At 40.2% G+C, this 23415-nt stretch overlaps 1 protein-coding gene across 1 annotated transcript in view; it reads right to left on the reverse strand.

The window, feature by feature from the left end:
- LRP1B (LDL receptor related protein 1B) overlaps positions 1 to 23415 on the reverse strand; it is a 1279381-nt gene that overhangs the window by 552919 nt on the left and 703047 nt on the right. Inside the window, exons 9-11 of the mRNA XM_026647738.1 lie at positions 20443 to 20614; positions 15134 to 15277; positions 13390 to 13626 (exon numbers count right to left, since the gene is read on the reverse strand). Coding sequence (XP_026503523.1) covers positions 13390 to 13626; positions 15134 to 15277; positions 20443 to 20614 — 553 coding nt within the window. The remainder of the gene's footprint in view (positions 1 to 13389; positions 13627 to 15133; positions 15278 to 20442; positions 20615 to 23415) is intronic.

Raw genomic sequence — 23415 nt, forward strand, 5'->3', positions numbered from 1 at the left:
AACGTAAAGATGGCTTAAAGCCACCTTTGCCTCCCACCTCCACCTCTGATGCCAAGTACATCAATGGCCCTAAATATTGTTTCAGTACAAGTTTTGGATGCAAGAGGAATGCAGGAGAAGGCCCTAACAAGCCAATTTCATTATTTAATCAATTTTCTTTATTAACTCTTTCATAAGGGAAAAGATGGGCTTTTTACTTCAATTCATGTAAACAGATATGAATTCTGATGCATTATGACTGCATCTATAGTACCATTATCATTTTTCACTGTATGCTGTGATAAAAATGTAATTCTGGTATTTACATACAGTGTAATATTTTTATTTTGAGGTTTATAAAATGAGCTCTTCACAATATCTCTGCAAATTTAATAAACAAAGGTAAATAAACATTGAATATATTTAATGTGTTGACAAATATCAGTAGTCATAGGGTACACAAATCCCACATGGACTGGAAAGAGTTAAACTGCAGCATGCATAACCAGCCTGCCCTCCCACTGTTAGTGGGCATCAGGCCTGTAGGAAGGGGCTGAAAAAGGGAAGAGCTCACTCAGTTGTAGCTGGCTAGGAAGGAGAGCACACTAACCGTTTTCACCCATCTGGAGTCAGGAATGGAGTAGGACTGTGGCTGGTCAGAGCCTCTCAGAAGGGAAGGCAGGCCTGACACCAAGCTATCTGAGTTTATCAGGCAGCCACCAATGGTGTTAACCTAGGCCACAGCAAGGGATGCCCCACTATGAGAAAAATGGTGGGGTCTGAGAGCTGAGTCCAGAGAGCAGGCAGAGAAATAACCTCGGAGGGGCTGAGAACTATGCCCAGCTGGGATAAAGACTCTTTTATTATGTGTTTGTTTTGGGACTTTCAATTCTGCTGCCCAAAAGTGGGGGATTGAGCTTTCATGGTGACCTGGCCAGAGGGCTGAGCCATATGACTCCAGAGTGGGCTGGAAACCCTGTTGGGGAAACTAAGGCAGTGAGACTACAGCCAGGGGCATGCCTGCGGGAGGTTCGCCAGTCCCGCGGCTTCGGCGTACCCGCAGCCGAATTGCTGCCGAATCCGCAGCACTGGCGGACCTCCTGCAGGCATGCTGCCGAAGGCTGCCTGACTGCTGCCCTTGCAGGGACCGGCAGGGCGCCCCCTGCGGCTTGCCACCCCAGGCATGCGCTTAGAGCGCTGGTGCTTGGAGCCGCCGCTGACTACAGCCCCATGCTCCACCACGAAGAGGTACCCAGGGTGCGGTGACCCTACAACACAACACAGATGGAATCATCCCAGAGTAACATTCTGTTCACATCTCCACAATCCCTTCAATGTGGCAAATACTGAAATGGACAGATGGACACTAGGGCTTTACCATACTGGTAGACTGAAAGAGTAGCAACTTCCAGAGTTGAGAATCCTCGACTGAGAATATTCATCCTTTGGCTCCCAGATAACAATAAACAAAGCACTCTAGATGATTTCCTAATCTGCCTGACACAGTATTATAAGGTGGTCTTTTAGGTGGCCAAATCATGTGAGGCTTTATATTATATACACATGCTGATGTTGATTTAATATGCATTAAATGTGTATTGTTAACCACCACACAGCTTCACAGATCAATATTCATACCTAAGCTCAATCAATATACAAAGGCAAGAAACTCTTATCTTTAAAATGAAAGGAATCCCCCAGCTTTAAATGTTTTCCCAATGTTACAGTTTAATATAAAACCAATTCAAGTACCAAAGAGAATATCTTATCAAGGGACTGGTAAAATAAAGTTAATAGTGGTCCACCTAAATAATTGTTTGTAAAAGCGATGGAGAATTAGTCATTAGCTATTACTAATAATTTTTCTCGAGAAACCAAGTTGATTACATTATATAAGAAGTAAAAGGAATTTTAATGAGCACTACATCAATTACACCTGTGTGTGTATATATGTATATACTTGACAGAAGTATATATATATACACACACACACACACACACACACACATATGCACACGCACATAAAATGGTAAAAGATGGAAAAAGCTCCTCAACTGAGAAAATCCGGTTACATAATGCTGTGGCAGCTCAAATATACTCAACTACATGGGTTTCATCTGTTGCTGGGGAAAATATAAACATAGCTAAAAATAAATATTGAAGGATTTAAAATACATAGAGACTCAAAGAGGATTAAGCCTTTTAGATCTTTAGAACAAAAGCGGTTTTAATCTCCTAAAATACATCAAGAACTTTAAAAGCAAATATTGCATTTTTGATTCCACTTTCCTTGCTTCTTCCATTATATCATTTCCAATACCTCTCATGAATAATACCAGGCTTAACATTTAAAAAAATAATTAAATCTAGTACTACAGCACTAAATATATTAAAAAGCTTACTCAACTTCTAAAACTGCATAGATATAATTTGCTTGGTACATCAACAGTTTTGAATTAATTGATCAAAAGATGTGGTTGAGGGTTTCAAAAATGCAAATTTCACCAGTCGTTCAATTGCCCAAGCTTAAAATGACTATTATTTTTGTCTGGTTCACCTCCTTGGATACAAAATTTATATTAAATAATGCTTAAAGTTGTATTTCTGTCAAGTATTTGCACCGTGAGCTTGCTAGAACAGGGATGCTTTTACTGTGTTTTTTCTACAGCACCTAACATAATGGACTCACAGTCTTGATTAGGACTTCTAGACTCTCCTACAATGTTACTGTTATTAGTACTACAGTTATTACTACTACTACGCAATATCCATTGACAGTGTTTTGTTTATTTTTATGGATTAATTATGTGCTCTGTTCATGGCCTAATATTAGCTATATAAAATTGAGGATTAGTGCCCAAATCATCTTTCCGCTCCTTGAGGAATCTCTTCTGTTTTCTTCCTCTAAAATTCTACCTAGCTAATCTACTTATATGCCCCCCATACCATAGTATCTGAGTGTCTTACAATTTTTAAACTACTTATCCTCACAACACCCTTGTGAGGTAAGAATTGGTACTATCCCCATTTTACAAATGGGAAACTGAGGCACCAAGAAGGTACATGACTTGCCCAAGGTCACACAGGAAGTCTATCAAAGGGGAGGAACTTGAACCCAGGCCTCCTCGGTCCCAGACTAGTGTTCCAATCAATGGACCCCCCCTCCTTCATGATCACATCTCTTCCTGCCTTATGTCTTCTGTGGCTCCCTCTTTCTCCAGATATCACTTGCTCTGTCTCTCCCACCACTCCTTCTCTCTCCAATATTGAAGAAAACTGTTAGTGTACACAACAGCCTCAGGAGACAATCCTCAAACAGACTTTTTAAAATGGGAAAATTAATCATGAAGTAACAGATTCTCTTATCAGTTCTTGGCTCCTCTGCACCACTCAGGAGGTGGAAAGAGGCCAGAAACTGTCTGCAAATGGCTAGCAAAGAATTTCACTGTTGGCGGGAAACTCCCTGCTATCTACTTCTAGGCTCCCTGTTCCTATGACCTCTAATCCCAGTGTAGGGGCATGTCTGGATAAGGAAGGTGGTTTGGCAGAGCTTTGGTCTTTCACGGCAATCCTATACCGGTTTAAGTTCTAACTCCTAGCTGCCAGATGCTTTAAATTGCGTTGGGAAAAAGGGATAGTCCTTGGAATCAAGGAGACTAATCTGACTCCCTGACAACTGTTCACTTATGTCACAGTGAATGCTAGACACAGAAAAGAATCTAGGTTCAAATGTTCTCAACATTACCATTCACTTTTGAAAATTCAGGCTGCAATACATGTTTGTCACAGTCATAATACTGATAAGTTATACATTTCAGGGTTGGAAGTCAACAAGACTTGAGAAAAGGAAAGCAAATGATATACATCTAGTATTTTCTGTTCTTTCTTATGTTAGCTATTCTGTTTGGACTCTAGTTTGAACCAGATTGTTTATTTCACACATGATGCTAACTTCCCTTACTAATCTAGAACAATATGCTTAGAAAGATGGTCTTGGAATTGACAACCAGTACATGGTTGACAAACGGTGAAACATATGTGCCACTGAGGAATTTTATCACAAATTATATGTAGGAATCCATCCATATACTGTCATAGGTATGAGGTAAATACTAATCATATCTGACAAAAGCACTGATACAGACACCCTGCTTACAACCCGACCTGTCTATTAAAACCAGCCACCCTAAAAAGAACAGAATATAGGTTGAATTGTGCTGCCATAAACAGCATGCAGAAGTAATGTTACTTTTTCCTATTAACCACTCCTCTAGCTGTTTCTGAAGCATCTGATTCTGGACAATGATTCTGGACCTCTGATTAGTCAGATAGGATATTAATTATTATTATTTATTTGTATTGCAGTAGTGCCTAAGATCTCCGGTCACGGATCAGGACCTCGTGGTCCTAGGCACTGTACAAACACAGAACAAAAAGACAGCCCCTGGCCTAAAGAGATAAAAGTGATGTTTTCTGCATGCACAGTAACTATATTTTATTGTGTTGCATTTATTTCTCCAGCCAACATACTTCACCAGGTATGAGAGGGATCCCCACAGTGACATAAGGAAGCAGCATCAAACAATTCCTTTGTAAAGAGTGCCATGTATTAAATGTCATAAATTCAGTCAATCTAGAGATTATTTAAGCATCTGTTTTGGAGTCTGACTCTGAGCTAGAAAAGGTTAAGGAACTTGCAGGCTAAATTACTCAAATTCTACCTTTAAAGACATATTAGAGAAGTATATCAATGGTAATTAGGGCTGTTCCTTATAAATAGCTGACAAAGCCATGTTAGATAGACTAGAGATTTGAAATGCAAACCTATACTGTTAGGGAATTAGAGGTAAATACTAATTGTATTTGTTTACTTATATCTTGTTAGGTGTTAACCATGTAACCAGACAGTTCCTGTCTATTACAATATACTATTGATTCAGAGATTAAAAGGAAATAGTAAGAATTTGATGGAACTTGGGTGTAATAAAATCATTGTCTTTATTTCTCTTTGAAGTTTGTAGTAAACTGTCTATGAATTGCTTAATGGAGAATTACCTTATGATGATGAATGCAACTAATTACCTGGTATACATAGGAAATAGGAGGTTTTACTTCAAAGCCACTATTTGTCACCCAAGGAATACCTGCTGTCAAGTGTCTATCGATAGCCTGCCAGAGTTCTATAGAAGAACTCTAGGGCCCTGAACCTGTTATCTGAGATGAGCTTGAGCTTTGTCAGAGGAAGCTTGAGTTGCAACACGGAGGTCTCCAGCTCCAGCCTGGATTACCCTGCTACTTCGCATGGAAGAATTTGAACAAACGCTATACATGGATTGCCTATTTGGACTATAAGTGAATGAACTGATTCTGGAAAGAACTTTTTGCAACTCAGCAGCTCACCATCTCTACTATGAAACTGACCTAAGAACCTTACTCATATCTAAATGTATAACGATCTTTTAACCACAATACTCTCTCTCTTTTCTTTTCAAATAAATCTTAGTTTAGTTAATAAGAAATGGCCATAAATGTATATTTGGGTAAGATCTAAAATATTCATTGTCCTGCTGGGTAATGTGTCCGATCGCTTGGGATTTATATATGAACTTTATATATGATGAACAAGATTTTCAGTCATCCTCATCATATTTGACTTGGCTGTTTGGGTGGGAGCCCAAGGCTGGAGCTTTGAGGGATCTGTGGTTTTGGTTTCTGGGTAACCAGTAAGGTGTTGTAGAAGCTGTTTTGTTGCTGGCTTGGTTAATCTAATTAATAGAATAACCACCAATTTCAGGGATCATTTGCCCCATTCTTTACAGGTTGCCCTGACTGAGCATTCTCAGTGTGGCCCCTCCAGACAACAATGGTTACATAGACCTTCAACTTTTTTTCTCAGGACTCGTTCTTTACATAGCACACTTTCTCACACAAAACCCACTTTTGTTGATCATTGCTCTAGTAAATCACATTACATCTCTCATTCCCCAAAAGAGTGGTAAATTCCAGGACCATACACAGGACTGTAGGTCTCTTTTTCTGTGTCACACTAATATATGCATACCCTTACTCCACAGCAGGGTAGAAAATCTTTCTGTTTGCAGAAATCCAGTACATCATACACTGAATGACATCAACAATGGCCTAAGATAAAGTGCTACAGTGTTACCCAATAGATGAAATATCAATTCCCCTGGGCTGCCACACACTTCAAATGCAATAATAGCATCTGTAAAAGGAGTCTTTACTATCTCAATGAACTTGTAATATGATAAATTGTTTAACAACCTTTCACTATGAGTTTGTAATATCTCTGGATTCATTATCATGTTAATAGAACTATCAAGGTTTCAAATTCCTTGCAATTTAAATATTTTCTTTTCCTGTTTGTTTTTGTCTTTTCTCATTTTTGTAATGATTTCCTTTAAATAATAAAATGTAGCAATTTCAATTTTAAAATATGTTAAAACTTATTAAGATTATGACACAGATTTATATAAAGCACTGCACTGAAATTAAATAGTACCAAATGTCCATGCCATCCTTACGTTGCCCTACTGAGAACAGATTTTTCAGCAATCATACTTTCACTTTTCATAATAGAAAACAAAAGGCAAAAGCTGGAGTTGGTGACTAAAGAAAATCACAGCAAGACATCAGATTGATGATTTTTTTAAACTGTTCTTTCCCTATAAACGTCCTCCACATCATTGTCCAGGCACAGCAGCTGTGAGCAAGGAGCATGGATTAATGAAGGTATGAGAGCACAGTTATTGTAATGTAAAAAGATCGATCAACATAAGGAAGGCTACTGTCAGTAACATTGAAGCCTATGTTAAAGACAATACAATAGATTTAGAGTAAGTCAGGATTCAGAAATTCATGGGTTTTGCATTGTTTTAATGGCAACCCTCCCCTGTAATTAAAAAGCAGTATGTTCATTTAAAGCTGTATTCTCTCAACTACTGCCATGGTTTATATTAAAATAAATAAAAAAAATATAAGTATAACCCTTCTGTAGCAGGGTGACCACCCCACTCCTGCCCTGAAGGGCTTAAAACAGCCCTGGGAGAGGACTGCAGTGGGGAAAAAGCTAAACTGATTGGGGGAAGAAGCCACAGGTGGGGCCACGCCCCAATCAGGCCACAGCTGGCCCAATAAGAGAGCTGAGGGCCAGAGACTGAGAGACACACTCTCTCTAGCTTTTGAGAGAGAAGGACCTGGCTGCCTGGGAGTGGAGCAGGGTACCTGAGATGGAGCAGTGCTGGGGAAGGGCAGAGGGAGCTGGGGAGCTCCAGCCTAGCAAAGCCCCGGGCTGCAGGCCGAGTTAAGGGCCCAGAAAGGTACTGGGGCTGAAGAGGGGCAGCCCAGATATAGGCAGAGGCAGCTGGTCGAACCCTGCTTGCCGATGATGAGCGGTTTATAGACTGCAGTCTGCCCCAGGGAGTGGGGGCTAGACAATGACTGGCAGTAGCCACTGAGGCAAGGTGGAGATTGGGGGTTCCCCTAGGAGGGGAGACCCAGCTTGTGGGTTACTGCTAGGGGGCTGAACCCTGACATAGAGGGGCACTGGGGTCTGGAAGGGACACGGGGGCCAGAGGCAGGCGAGACACTGGCCTGCAGAGGGCGCTCTGTGCTGAAAGAGCTGATTCCCTAGATGACCAGCAGGAGGCGCCACACTGGTGAGTCATCACCCACAACACCTTCTCATCTTTCAAGATGCAACTCTTGGGTCTGTCTTGTCTCTCCTGTTCATTTTACTTTCTTTATATGGTCCTGCAAGATGCAGACCACCACCAGCAATGACCTGAACTTCAATGGAAGTCAACTAAATGTTTTTTATCAGAAAAAGCAAATTAGTTGAAACTGAAACGTTTTGCAGAAATGTATCAGTTGCAACAAAACCTTTGTCTGGAAGGTTTCTGTGGTCCAGCATGGAATTTCTGGTCAAAACCAGAAAGTGATCCACCCCAGAATAGCAAATAGCTAAGGACTCCATTTTGGGGTTTTATTATGTTTAACATTTCCTTGGAATTCATCTGTATTTATTACAAAAATTAAATGGGTGAAAATAACTGGAGAAAATTAACAACACAGCTTTGTGGGCAGGAAAAACCCAACAAAGATAGAAAAGTAAGGGTATTGAAAGTAAACACAGTTTAACACTGTGGTTAATATTTTACTTTTAGCTTTGTTTATTAAAAACTTTACTATGCAGAGGAAGTCGATGGGGATATGCTGAAGGGCTGGAGTCAAAATAAGGTCTATCCATCAGAGGAAGCAGATGGGCAGGGATCCAGGTGATAGCACCCATCTCTCTTCACCCACTGTATAGCTGCAGCAGCTACCAACTCACAGTTACCCTCCTCTGAACAGGTGCAATGTGCCATCTGGTAGGGACTCTGCAAGGGACAGCCAGGTATGGGGAGTTCCGGCACTTGCAAAATTCATGTTAAAAAAAATCAGTAAACCCCAAACTTCAAGTTTTTCAAAACCCAGGAATTTTTCAGATGCAGTCAGTAAATTCCAAAAATGAAAAGAAAGGGGAAAAAATACATGTTTAAAATCACAGAAAACTGGATGCAAACAGGTCACTATGGAGACTGCTAGAAATAAGTCACATTTATAGGGATAATATGTATTAGAGGGATGGGGCAGAAGGTTTTAAAATACACAAATTTTCCAAAACATGTTGAACAAGCTCTGCTTGTATCACTAATAAACTAGAGTATTGGTGTATTTTGGTCTTTAATCTTGTTTGATATAGATTTAACGTAATGTTCTGTCATAAACTCTGAATGCATCATGGCAGGTCACTCTCTCAAATGGGGAAAGAGCCTACAAGCAAGAGTAATTGTCAGTCTCCTCACACTAATTGGACAGTGTTTTGGGGCCACTCGATTTGTGTAATTCCAGTTTCAGTAGCCCCTCTCCTGCACTGGTCCAGTGCATCCCCATCACTTTCCACACTAAGCTTTGTGGACAAAATGACACAGTGTACTCCTGCTCTACCCTCTTTAGGAAATTGCTGAAAAGACCTTCCGTAAGCCCACCTATGCCAGAGTAAACTGCGTGCTATATTAATAAGAACTAAAAATCTAAAATAAGTGTGAGATGACAAACTAGGACACAAGAGTTCAAAAATGGTCTAAATTTTCAAGAATGGGCTAAGAATTACTTGCTCACAACACCTGTGGAAATTACTTTAGTCTGCTAAATCTAACTCAACATGTATGCATTTCTTACTATTTCACAAATTGTAATAAACCCTGTGACATCCATGCTATAGTGACTTGTGCTGCAATCCCTCAAAGTATGTAGAAAATTGCAAATACACGTTTTGGAATTTCCAAGCACAAATAAGATCTAGGTCAATAGCTTCCTGGTAAATTAACAATATTCAGCGTACCCAAAAAGATTCAAAATGCGGGGGGTGGGAGGGGGAGAATGCTACTACAGGATCCAATACATTCAATGTTGTAAATTCTTTTTGCTAAATTATTTAAATGAAAGACCCAAAAGCATTAAAATATATTCCTTATTCTTTCCTTTAGCTTCAAGTCAGATCATGACCAAGGTGAAATCCTAGCCCCAATGAAGTCAATAGCAAAACTTCCTTTGACTTTAATGGGGTAAGGATTTCACCCTAGATCTCTAATAGTTTCACAACTTCAATGCAAAAAGCATTAAGTATTGCAATCAACTCACTACTTTGTGTAATTTAAAGTTAAAGAAAAGAATAAGGAATACAATTTTGATCAATGACTTACTTCATAAGTAAAAGTTATCCTGAAGCAATTTTATCAGTGTTTAGCATTCTGGACATTCTACTGGATGTTGGTAATTAACAATATCACCAAGGAGGAGGACATCGCACCCTAGTGCAGTGGTGTAGCTCTATTGACTTCAATGAAACTGTGCTGAATTACTGACCAGCTTACTGTCAACTTACTAGCTAAAGAACTGGCCCCATAATAGAAACGAAGACAATAATCATTTTTATTTTTACACAGTCCCTTTAAACAGATACATCCTAAAGTACTTTACGAACTGTGCTGGCTGTTCAAACTACATACAGAAGTTCGGACTTTGCCCAGCCTTGCCCACATGCATAAGGAATCGCCAGGGCGGAAGGAGACTTTTCCCTACTCTCCTGTGACCTTTTGTTCTTGTACTCTCCAGCATGCAAGTATTATGTGGGTGCAGTGCTTACAATAGGGTGACCAGATGTCCCGATTTTATAGGGACAGTCCCGAGTTTGGGGACTTTTTTTTTTTTTTATATAGGCTACTATTACCCCCCACCCCGTCCCAATTTTTCACATTTGCTGTCTAGTTACCCTAGCTCACAATGATATTAAACAAATCAAAAGGGACAAGGAGGGATGAAAGCAGAGCTCCATGTTCTCCACATTAGACAGTAGGGCTTGTGAACTCCACAGTTCCCTGTTCATGGGAGCTCTAACTGAACAACCCTTAAATTTCTTGAATGTTTCTGATTTCTTTGTTATAGTATTCAACCAGCTCTCATTATGAAAACGTGAAACCAGGTTTATAATGCACATTTGGAACCCTAATTATAGCTACCATTTCTGGTGCTGATGAGGGTATCACCTCTACCGTCTCTTTTGGGAGGAAACTTGCTGGGTGCTGTCAAATAGTTACCAACACTACACAACAGTTTAGTACAGGAAGCTAAAAATGAGGATTCACAAGGGGAATCAAGATACAACACTGCAATGTACTGAGCACTCTCAGTAGGTTCCTGTGAGTGCAGGCTGAATTACTTGAGTTGGAATATTGCTAGGGCTAACACACCTACTCTTGCAAGAAGTGCCATGCACAAGTAATGAGGACCTGTGATCAGAGAAATGGCAACTATAGCAGCACAGTGCCCCCTAACGCCATGCTACTCAGAGAAAAGAGTGTTCCCTACTAAATTGCTTTGTGAAACACCTGATTTTCTCTAGTTGTCCCCACCCAAGCACTGAGCCAATCCATCCCAGCTGAGTTTATAAGGTCTGACAAGGATAACGTTGAAATGATATGGCAAGATGCCATATTAATTTTTAAAATGATGAAAAATACCACGACAAGTGCTCTTCAAATATGCTTAGTATTATGAAACTACAGGAACTGCTCACTTAACGTTGTAGTTATGTTCCTGAAAAGTGCGACTTTAAGCAAAACGATGTTAAGCAAATCCAATGCCCTTCCCCCGTACAGCAAGCAGGAGTCTCTGGGAGCAGCTCCAAGGCAGAGGGCAGGAGCAGCACATGGCAGTGGGGGGAGGGACAGCTGCTGCACAGGGAACTTAGGAGAGTGGAGAGCTGATGGGGGGCTGCTGATCCACCCTGGTTCCAACCACCCACCAGCTAGCTGCAACGGGCTGCTCTTCCTGCAAGCAGTGGACAAAACAGGCGGCTGCCAAATGACGTTAGAAGGGAGCATTTCACAACTTTAAATCAGCATGTTCCCTAATTGATCAGCTACTTAACATTGAAACAACATTAACCGGGATGACTTTAAGTGAGGAGTTCCAGTATATGGAGCACTGCCTAACTTAGCGTATGTCTACACTTCAGCTGGGAGCATGCTTTCCAGCTCAGGTAGAAAGACATGTGCTTCAGTTAGCATGCTAAAAATAGCAGTGTAGCTGGGGGTAGCAGCTCAGGTGGTAGCAGCCTGTGTATGTAGCTGGGTGTCTGGGAGGGTTTGTACTCAGGAAGCTAGCCAGAGCTGCCACTAACCCCAGCTACACTGGTCTTTTTACTGCACTAGTTTGGGCAGAGCTACCATATGTATGTCTACCCGAGGTGGGAACCATGCATAAAGCAAAAGACAAATTCCATGGTGTAGCACATGAGAGCTGGGGATAAATCATTCTCAGTAGAAGGGATCCAGCTATGGAATAAACTTACAGAGTATATTAGGCAAATCACATCAGACTATCTTTAGGAAACACTGCAAAATGTTCCTCTTCGAAAAAATATTTCCATCATAACAAGAATGACACAACAGAAGAAGAAGAGCGCTGTGTGGCTCAAACGCTTGTCTCTCTCACCAACAGAAGTTAGTCCAATAAAAGATATTACCTCACTCACCTTGTGCAACTTATAACATTGATACATTGATCTACCCAAACACCCGCCAAAAATAAACAAACAAACAAACAAATAGAATTTTGTAACAAACAAATCTACCAGTCAACATCAGAATTAAACATATGAAAACAAAGTTTATTTTTATCCCCAAAAGCACAGTATAAAACCCTAAGATCACATACACACAAACACCATTAAAAGCTTTAATTAATTACTGTGATCTATCAAGCCATCATATTTTGCTTATATCAGTCCTTTTTTACATAGAAAATGTCCTTTGTCATGCCACTTAAGCAGACCAAAGAATCCTTAAAGCTGTTGGAGAAAGCCACTGGTGAATTCCCTGTGCAGGGAAACTTTGTATAAAGCTGGTGGGGGTGGCTTTGTCACTTCAGGACTATCTTCCCTTTCCCCGTTGTAAGGGGGAAATGGAGGTATAATGGGGGTGTTCAAGGGCAGGGCATGGAGAAGGGGAGGATGCATATGGAGCAGAGCTACACATGACCCATTATTAGCATAAGATTCCTGAGAGACCTCATGCCAGTAGCATAAATTAGGTTTACCCTTGCATAGCCCTAATGTGCTGGAGCCATGTGACCCTGTTAGGGAGCCGCAACTGGCTACCAACAGCCTCCTGGCCTTTCTGCTCAGTCTGTGCAGCTCAAATACAGTGGAGAATCAAGTCCAGAGTGCTTTTTATTACAGCCAGGACTTGACTGAAGCCCCACCAGTGAAGGCTGCCAAATCACCCCACTGGCATTCTGGCCACATCACCTAACCAGCCAACAGTCCCATTTTGTGGTCTTTCTTCAGGCCTCTGCCAAAAGGAAGATTGAGATGTTCTTCTTAGCAAACCTTTTTCACTCAGGGGCATCTACCAGTTTTGGACACTTGGGCTTGATCTAGCCCAATTTATTGACCTTTTTCCACTCACATTACTTTATTTTATTATTAAATAATTAACTGCAAACTATCTGGTATCAGGTAGATCACAATAGATCCTGAATATCTCCAGTCTGATTTTCACAGGTGCTGAGAAAACATGGAAGACAATGAGAGCTGCAGGTGCTCAGCATCTGTGAAAGTTTTCCCTCAAGAAACAGAAAAATGCAAATGCAGAGCTGTAAAACAGGAAAGAAAGGGGGAAAGGAAATTATCGAAACTTCTCCAACTTTAAAAAGGTTTAGTTTGGCTTCAGGTTCAGTTACAGGCTTGGGTGAGGCTTTTCATTGATTTGGATTCTATATGGATCAGTTCACCCTCTCATTAGCGACATCCTTTTGCTGTTGCTATCACCTCCCATCACTTACCATCTTTCAAGATTGTCTCACGCTCTGTGCCATCAATTTTCTGTCGCCCAATCAGGAAGCTTGTAGTGTCAGCGAAGTAGATGTAATTGGTCTCTGCATGGAAGTCCAGAGCACGAGGGTTGACCAGGTTTTCTATGGGGATCATGTATTCATCAGCAACTTTGGAATTCAGGTCCATTCCTCGTATGATTCCCGGGCGTCCCTTCCCATAAAACAGGAACAACTCATTCTTTGGTCCTGCAGAAGAAAGATTGCAAAATGCAAACAACCATTGCCGCCTAATCTTCTTTATGCTGCATAATGTCACTTGTTAATTAACCGGCACAATTAGAGGTTTTTTATTCAATACCAAAAACTAAACCCTTAAATATTCTGAATGTATCTAAACTCAAAAAGACTAGCTAATTACATTACCTTAATTAAAATACAAATAACTTCTGTGATTAGGTTATATCTAATTAATCATTCTTTTGTCTGTAACAGTCCACATTGCAAAAACATGACAGATCATAAGATCACACTGGCTACAAAGTTAAACAGCATGTATAATATCGTAGGCATTTAATTTTACAATTCATTAGGCTCTGTCAAGGCTGTTGTAGACAGTGACTGTGGCATTCATTAAATCTGACAATACAGAAAACTTCAGCAAATTCAAAACAGACCACTCAAAATCTTTCATCTGAAGACAGGCAGAAACAAATAAATCAAAAGATCTTTATCTCATTTGGACAGTGCTAAGAATCCACACAAATGACACTCAAAGTTTTGCTGCAAACATAAGAAAAAAATTATGGCAAAACTTTTCATCAATGCCTCTAGAGCTCTAGGTTGGATTTTTTAATCAAATCTGTTTGGTTTTAGCTGATGTACATAAAATTCAGTTACAGGGTGGGAAGAAAGAATAAACTATTTATTTGAAAATTTCATCAGATTTTTTATTGATGATGCCCAAACCCCAAAAGCATTTGAGAATCAGTTTAGTTTACCTGTAAGTGTCAAAATACGAGCATCTATCTACTTGTGCGGTCCGCATCACACTATTATCTGAACTAAATCAAATGTCTTTGGCCAAGAAATCAGACTAAAAATCTCAGAAAACCAAGCTCTCTCATAAAACGTTTACGACTCATATTTTGGTTGGATCAGATAATCCACAGGTTGTGTTTCTCTCAGAATACTCCATCTGCTACTGGTCCCAGCCCAAATCAGGAATTTTCAGAGAAGAAATACTTAAGCTTCAAAAAATGTTTGCATTTCTTATGTTTCTCAAATCAACTTGTTCTTCCAAACTATCATGGACAAAACCCTGTTTGACTTATTCACACAGTGGGACTGCTTATGAATCAGAATGGTGAGAAGGATTTGACCCGCTGTGGGTAAAACTTAATGTGAAAGTATTTAATTCTGTTGCAGTACTGATGTATTATGACACCACATAAACAGAGAGTAAAAGTTACTAAATGAAAATTTGGAAGGATTTGGTTTTGTTGTTGTTGTTGTTTTTAATTTTAGTCAATAGTGCCTCAGGTTAAATTTATCCATTTCTATAGAATGAATTTAGTCAGATAGCTTTAAGGGAATAAAAGAAGAATGTGAGCAAAATGGCAGGTGCATATTGCAAGCAAATTTTACCTAACAATTTATGTTATTTCTATTGTTGTTGATGATAATGTTAATTAACACTCAGAATGCTACTCTGAAATATTAGCTGCTAGCAAAGTGTTTGATTTTAACAACATACTTTTGCATGACCTGCCATCACTTCCCAAGACGAAGCCAGTCCTGCAGCGACAAGTCCGTGTTTTGTAGTTGCTGCTGAGCAGACAGATGTGCGAACATCCCCCTGGCATTCCATATGGGTCTACTTCACATGCATGGCTTCTGACTACAACAAATGAAAAATAGCATGCTTGAAATCTTTTAAAAGCAAGATAATTATATGCATCAGCATGTTGAGAGTTTAGACAGAAAAGTGAATCTGAGCTACAATCCATCTTTTCCCAGCATACAGTCATAAAAGAGGTCAGAATTTTTAAAAATGATGCCCCAAACAGACAGGTATATAAATTCAAAGTGCTATAATGTAGCTATTAAACCACATTCCACATTGGAGTAGGTACGCCAGCACTCTATATGAACAATAGACCTGAGAAGCATTCGCGGAAGTAGCACATCACAGTGGAGACTGACATTATTTAACAGAGTGCAGCGTGTGCTCCTTCCATGTCAACTAAGCTCAGTATTGATCCACACCCTGGCTCTATATCCTTGTGGGGGAGTCTACTACTATCTCTCAGTCATTATGCTCAGTTAGGACAGGACTGGGATTTTGGCACATCTATGTACACAAAAGCAGTAAGGCTTCCGCGCAAACTCTTTTCCACATTTGCACCACTATGCAGAGCAAGCCACAGTTTGCCCAAAATGATCGTTTCTCTTGATATTACATTTTAAAGGCATACTTCTGAATTAACAGTAAGAGTATCCAAAATTAGGTATGAAAATATTTGATAATTAAGATAAGGGAAAAGACTTACCTTCTAATTCCACCTGTCTGAAGATATCATCTTGCAGGATTTTTATTCAGGGTTTCTAGCTACTTAGTAATTCTCTTAGTTCTTTAGATTTATTGACACTTGAGGGTACAGACAGTGGGGTAGAGTGTGAACTAGGCCACCTATTGACGGGCACATACCACCCCTGTCAAGTATAAATGCTGGCCTGCAAACATTCTAGTCAGGTCCTAGCTTTGTAATCTATCATTTAAATCAGCTTCTGCACCAAATGACTGGTGGATAGCTAATGTGACACCAATTTTTAAAAAGGGCTCCAGAGGTGATCCCGGCAATTACAGGCTGGTAAGCCTGACTTCAGTACTGGGCAAACTGGTTGAAACTACAGTAAAGAACAAAATTGTTAGACACATAGATGAACATAATTTGTTGGGGAAAAGTCAATATGGTTTTTGTAAAGGGAAATCATGCCTCACCAATCTACTAGAATTCTTTGAGGGGGTCAACAACATGTGGACAAGGGGGATTCAGTGGCTATAGTGTACTTAGAGTTTCAGAAAGTCTTTGACAAGGTCCCTCACCAAAGGCTCTTAAGCAAAGTAAGCAGTCATGGGATAAGAGGGAAGGTCTTCTTATGGATTGGTAACTGGTTAAAAGATAGAAAACAAAGGGTAGGAATAAATGGTCAGTTTTCAGAATGGAGAGAGGTAAATAGTGGTGTCCCTCAGGGGTCTGTACTGGGACCAGTCCTATTCAACATATTCATAAATGATCTGGAAAAAGGGGTAAACAGTGAGATGGCAAAATTTGCAGCTGATACTCAAGATAATTAAATCTCAAGCAGACTGCAAAGATTTACAAAAGGATCTCACAAAACTGGGTGACTGGCAACAAATTGGCAGATAAAATTTAATGTTGATAAATGCAAGTAATGCACATTGGAAAACATAATTCCAACTATACATATAAAATTAGCTATTACCACTCAAGAAAGAGATCTTGGAGTCATTGTGGATAGTTCTCTGAAAACATCCACTCAATGTGCACAACAGTCAAAAAAGTTAACAGAATGTTGGGAAGCATTAAGAAAGGGATAGATGATAAGGCAGAAAATATCATAATGCTTCTATATAAATCCATGGTACACACACATCTTGAATACTGCGTGCAGATGTGGTCGCCCCATCTCAAAAAAGATATATTGGAATTGGAAAAGGTTCAGAAAAGGGCAACACAAATTATTAGGGGTATGGAACAGCTGCCATATGAGGACGTATTAATAAGCCTTGGACTTTTCAACTTGGAAAAGAGATGACTAAGGGGGGATATGATAGAGGTCTATAAAACCATGACTGGTGTGGGGAAAGTAAATAAAGAAATGTTATTTACTCCTTCTCATAACTCAAGAACTAGGTTTGCCAAATGAAATTAATAGGCTGTAGGTTTAAAACAAACAAAAGAAATATTGCATGTGTGTGGGGGGGGTGGGGGTGGGATGGGATTCTAGTCTAGGAACCTCTCAATAGTGGGTCTTGTAGGTTCTTGTAGTTTGAATTTAAAATAATCTGTCTTGGACAGCTTCTATAAAAACCAGTTAAAGGAAAGATCATCCCCTGCTGAGACACTTCCTTTGTTCTTCTCTATAGCAGAAAAAGTATCTACTATCAAAAGAGAACCCCAGTTCATCTGGGTGGCTCTTATATGGAGGAACACTCATCTGATAAGCTAAGTGCTTCCAACTGCAAAGCTGAGGCTCAAAAATAGCAAGATGTGTGAATGCTTGGTGAAGACTTGGTTTTGCTGGTGATAGCAGAGAACATTTTGCTGAGGAAGCTGTTCTCAAGAAGAAGCTATGCCTGTGTCAACATATGCAGCATTGGCACTGAGTCCTGGTGCTCACTGATCTTGTCCAACTCAGGTTTTAGCTTTGAGCATCTTGGACTGGCCTCATGCCAGACTTCTAGAAGTCTCCTTGAGATTCCTCAAGGAGGGCTTGGAGGTGGCACCCATGTTCTTATTCTGCCACACCGGTAAAGGTGGAAGTCGCAAAGTGGCCTTCCTTCCTCTTTAGATGCCATACTTGAAATAAGGGGGGAAAGGTCCTTAAAAGTCATTGGCCACAACTCATGGCATTGAGGGAATTGCAAGAGTGAAAGAAGATCAAGTACAAAGACAGACAACAAACTATAAGATGTTTGGATGCTCAACAAATTTTTGCCCTGGAGCTCCTAGGACTCAGACACTGGGGTGAGGATCACAGTGCTGCCACAAGAGGACCAGGAAACCAGAAAAAATGCCACAGCAGGGGCAAAAAAAGAAGAGGGTGGGAGTTCTGAAAAAGATTAGTGATACCTGCAAGCCAAAAGAGGTGCTGAAGCATCACAGTGCTAAGAAGAAAAGGTACCAAAGTGCTGAGAAAAAACAAGTGCCAGGGAACCAATGTAAAACCAGGTGCTCAAATAGGGTAAGTACTGCTGAAGGATACCAGACAGGCTTCATTAGAATCCTGGGTGCTGGAGATCAAAGAAAAACAGTCTCCTGTGGGGAGATCCTTTGCCATCTTTGTCAAGGAGAAAGTGACGGGAGCATTCATAAAGCACTTGGGTTTTTGCACAAAAGTGAGGATACATGATGGATGCTGGACAGCAGGACATGCTATATCTAAGTGAAAACACAGCCAGTGCTCTTCCCAGAGCACTTTTTCTGGCATTCAGGATCATGATCTTCCCTACCCTTTCCAGAGATGCCTCATCTGAATGCTAACCCCTCCACTAGTTCCCTAGTTCAGTAAACCAGATTATGGATTCCTCTTGTACAGGGAGCTTGGAGACAGGATTCCTATATTCTAAAATTTCACTCTTCTAGCACACCTATGCAGGGCTCAAAGCCTATTTTCTTTTTTATTCCCAACTTTCTGTTTTTGTTTTCTTAACAAAGAAAATATTATTCAAGTTCCGTATTCTAAAGGTATAACAGAAACCTAACCAAGCTGAGATAGCCTGTACAGCAAATCTTAATGAGCAACAAACATGTCCATTCAGAACATAACTGGTCTAGTATAACAAAGAGCACAGGAGAATACCACATAGTCACAAAGGATGTAACAAAAGTTACATCAAAATCATACATCCTGTGTGCTAAACCTCCTTGCTCCCCATGAGGACAAGAGGTCAGCCTACAGCAGTATGATTTTTGCAATGCTCTTCGTGGATGGCATCTGCAGATCAATGTTCTCAACTATGGGTTGAAAATCAGTTCATCCAATCTATATCAAGCGAGAGTTTGATGCAGCTTCAGAATCCTTTGTAACATAACAGTTCAATTATATAATAAAGTTCACATTGTCTGTAAAGCTGGTGTGCCAGTTCTCATATTAGAGTAGCCAAAGCAATAATATCTGTTCTTGTGAATGATATCAAATAGCTCTTCTTGGGAAACCATCATTTTACAAAATTAGAGCCTTACCTTTCAGTGTCTGCACGTCCAAAATTTCCACAAAAATCAGTCGGTATTTTGTGTGTGCAAGGTCTGCAGGATCAGGCACGTAATTAGAACTGTGCAGGAATGGGATTTTCCCATCAACAAAAAAGTTTGAGATTTTGAATGTTTTCATTTTGAATTAGAACAAAAACAAAAAAACTAAAAAAAAATGTGTGAGGGGAAGGTGAGAAATATTCCATTTTAGGATAATTGAAACATTTTTTTTTGGGCTTGCTGACTGCCCTCCTAACAGGTGTCCAGGCTGCCTGGAGTCCTGGGCTGCCCCTCAGGTAAGCCCTGGGGAGCCAGGCAGCCTGGAAAGCTTGGAAGCCTGAGGAGCTGACCAACCAGGGATTCTGGGGAGCCTAGGATCCCAGGGAACTCCAGCCTTCAGCACCCCACCAGGCAGCCAGCCAGGGATTCAGATATTCCACCAGCTGGGAAGTCTGTAAGCCTGGGGATCCTGGCTCCCTGGCCACCCACCAGGCGGGCAACCTGGGATCCTGCAAGGCAAGAAGCTAACCACCCATTGAGCCCTGGAGCCCAGGGAACCTAGCTTATGGCAGCCCATCAGGCAGGCTACTGAGGGTCACTGGGAACCTCAGTTCTCAGGAAGCTCACCAGGCTCACTGCCATGGAATCTGGAGGCTTGGGGGCACAGAGAAGCGAGTGGGCTGGCTTGCAAGTTGGCAGGAAACTGAACAGGCAGGCAAGCTTGCAGGCTGCCTGCTTTCTGTTGAAAGTTTTAACAGAATCAGCTCATTCCAGTGGAATCTTCTGAGTCTGTCCAATCAGTATTTTCCAATGGGAAACTGTTCCATAGGAACGTTTTTGACCTTCTCTACTCATATCTATTTTCCTAGCAGATGCACAGAAGAGTTACATAAGTAACTCCATTACTTGTCATAGGGGTTTTCTACATAAAAATCATACCTATCAATATGCCTGTTAGAACAAAGGGCAGATTAGCTCCCAGCATAACCACAAAGATTTCAATGAAGTTACACCAGAACTGGCTCCAGAGAAGAGTCTACCACAAAGAGAATTTTGAGCGTACCTGATGGTTGCGTTCTTTTCTGATAGACATGGATCTCTCTTGCATTTTCAAGTCTAATCAGTGACTGAACATCTGTGCGATTGTATCTGTTTATTTGTAAGATGCTGAAGTTATCTGAATTAGTTGCATATAGATAGTTTTCAAATACTGTTAAACTATAAAGATGCCTAACCTGAAAAAGAGAAAAAACATGGCTATTTTTATCATGACTTTAGAAAATAAATAATAATAATAATGTAATATATAGAGACTGAACTGTATAACAGAACCAGTTTTTGAAAAAGTCAATAAATATTTTTAAAATCTCAGTGAAGCCTAACCATCAAGTGATTTCTGCTTTCTTTTCACTAGAGCAATATAATATTTTGATTAAAATTCATGTTTTACAATTAAATTTATGTAAAGACAGAAAAAAATCATTATATATATATATATACATACTCACACACACACACCATTCTAAACACACTTCTATAAGTCTCACAGAGCTTTTTTTTGTCTTAGCTGTGTCTGTCTTCTAGATTGTAAACTCTTCAGTGCAGGAAATGTTTTAAGTGAGTAATAAATAATAAATAAATAATAATAATAGCATTATTATTATAATTACAACATTCAGTATAGAGTAGTAAAAGGCTATTATCTACATACAACATGGAAGAATCATGCATGCACAATACGTAAGGTGACTCACTTTCTTATTTGAATAATGTTATAATTAGAGTTGAGTGAATGCTGTAAAATGTTTTCGATATATATTTTCTTAAATTTTTAAATGAGTTCCCTGGGGTGTACCAGGCCTTTGTGGCTCCTACTGGAGGACCCACTACTCTTCTATACCCCGCGCTAGGAAGCAGTGAGATGGCAGGAAAACAGCAGCAGAGGCGGGTCCTCCAGGCCTACTCAAAGAGGCCTCATGAGAGCAGCTATCTTGGAAGCTAGAGAGACTTGGTCCTCCTAGGACTAGAAGAGCTAGAGACAACCAATGATCCAGCAGGTTCAGATAAAAGGAGCTGCAGGGCCTTTGCAGATCAGTTTCTGGCTAGGAACAGAGGAATGAAGAAGGGTGCTCCCCCCTTGACCCGGGAACAGAACCTGAGAAGGTAAAAGGGGCCTTGTAGGAAGAGCCCCAGGCAAATAGCAGTGATGGATTGGAGTGAACAGTATGTAGTTGCTGTGTATGGGGTCCCTGGGTTTGAACCACAAGTAGTGGGTGGGCCTGGGTTCCCCTACCAGCCACAAGTAAAGTGGCATAAACCCCAAGAAGGGGACAAGCCTTATTTGGGAGTCAGAATAAAAGGATGAATTTAAAGGATCCAGAGATGGGGCTGAGACCCTCGTGGGTGCAAATAGACTGTTTAATTACCAAACTCTTTAATACCCAGAAAGGGGTTTATTTGGACTTTGTGACTTGGCCGGAGGGCCAAGCCTTTGAAGACTGATCAAGGTCAGCCAGCAATCTGTAGGGGGAGCAAAGGTGGAGAAAAGGAGTGTAGTACCCCATCAAGTTGCTCAAAGGCACTCCACAGGTGAATGCCCCGTTACATCATCCTAGCACTCCTTTTTGTATTGACTTTCTGTGAATTTTTGGGTGGCTGTGTTTTACTGGAATAAATGCTTGCTAAAAATAAGTTCCAACATCGTATTCATAGTATTCAGGCTTAATGTGTGTATCTATGCATGTGTGGAAGTGCATTCATTCAGTCAAGAAACAGGGACACAAAGTTAGTTAACTAACCAATCACTTTTATCAAACAACTTGAATATCAAACATCCAATATTCCAGAGACTGTTTGTGACCAACTGAAAGAGTTTAAAAAATAAAATAAAATAATTATTTTGAAACAAAAATCAAGGAAATTCCAATTTGATGGTAGATATTCCAAAAGATGAATATTTGATTCTATTAATCAAGGAATTATTCACTGTGATGTATCCACTCAGCTCAATGTTATGCTAGACACACAGACACCTTTCTTAAAATTCTTATTTTGTACCACTAAAATCCCACCCATTTCTGAAAATTACTCCTACCGGGCCAGATCTTGGCATCCATACTCAGACCTTACTCAGTCAAAACTCTAAATTGAAATCAATAAAAGTTTTGCCTGATTAAGACTCAATAGGATTTAGTCCAATCATAGTTATGGGAATGTGGAGAAGAAAACACTGAAAATAATGATGCATCTGCATTACTTTGCAGTAAACTATTACAATGCCAATGTTTTACCAAGAAAATATTATATTATATTATATTTGTAAATATTTTAATATTGAAGGAATAGAGCCCTGTGCTTAAGAGAAAGATTCCCTCCTGCATTATAATTTCTTTCCCCCCATTTGCCCATTTCTTAACATTTTATTATTCATTTGCATCCCATTGTGAGGTACTATACTGACTTAATTGGAGTTGTGCAACTATATTTTTATGATATATTTTATGATGTTTTAATTATTTTGTATCTGTTTTATGCATTATTGTGATGGTTTTTAAGCATAAATGCAATTCCCCAAGTATCTTGCAAACATAAAAAGACATATAGCTTACTACCAATGAAGCCAAAGAGATGGAAGTCAAAGAGACTATACATGACTATACCAGTAAGCAATAAGCCAAATCTTGTTTTCAGGATCAAGACTTTAATATCTACAAAGAATACCAGTTAATATACTTGAATTATATAGATTTAAAGGAATCCATTTTTATCATTTTTATGAGATGAACAGACTTTTTTATAAGAGCAAAAAATAGAATTCCATTTCCCAGTGTTTAAATATGTCTATATGTTCATTCAGCTAAAATTTCTCTCTGTTTATTTGATTATATAACCTCCTCCCCTGCAGGGCCGGCTCCAGGCACCAAGCACCCAAGCTGGTGCTTGGGGCGGCACCTGGAGGGGGGCGGCGCGGCGCTCCGGCCGCCGGGGAGAGCGGGGCCACAGCCGGGCTCGCCGCCCTCCCCCCGGCGCTCTGGCC

Source organism: Terrapene carolina, unplaced genomic scaffold, assembly GCF_002925995.2.
Source record: "Terrapene carolina triunguis isolate 2854851 unplaced genomic scaffold, T_m_triunguis-2.0 Scaffold62, whole genome shotgun sequence".
In the NCBI taxonomy this organism is placed as follows: Eukaryota; Metazoa; Chordata; order Testudines; family Emydidae; genus Terrapene; species Terrapene triunguis.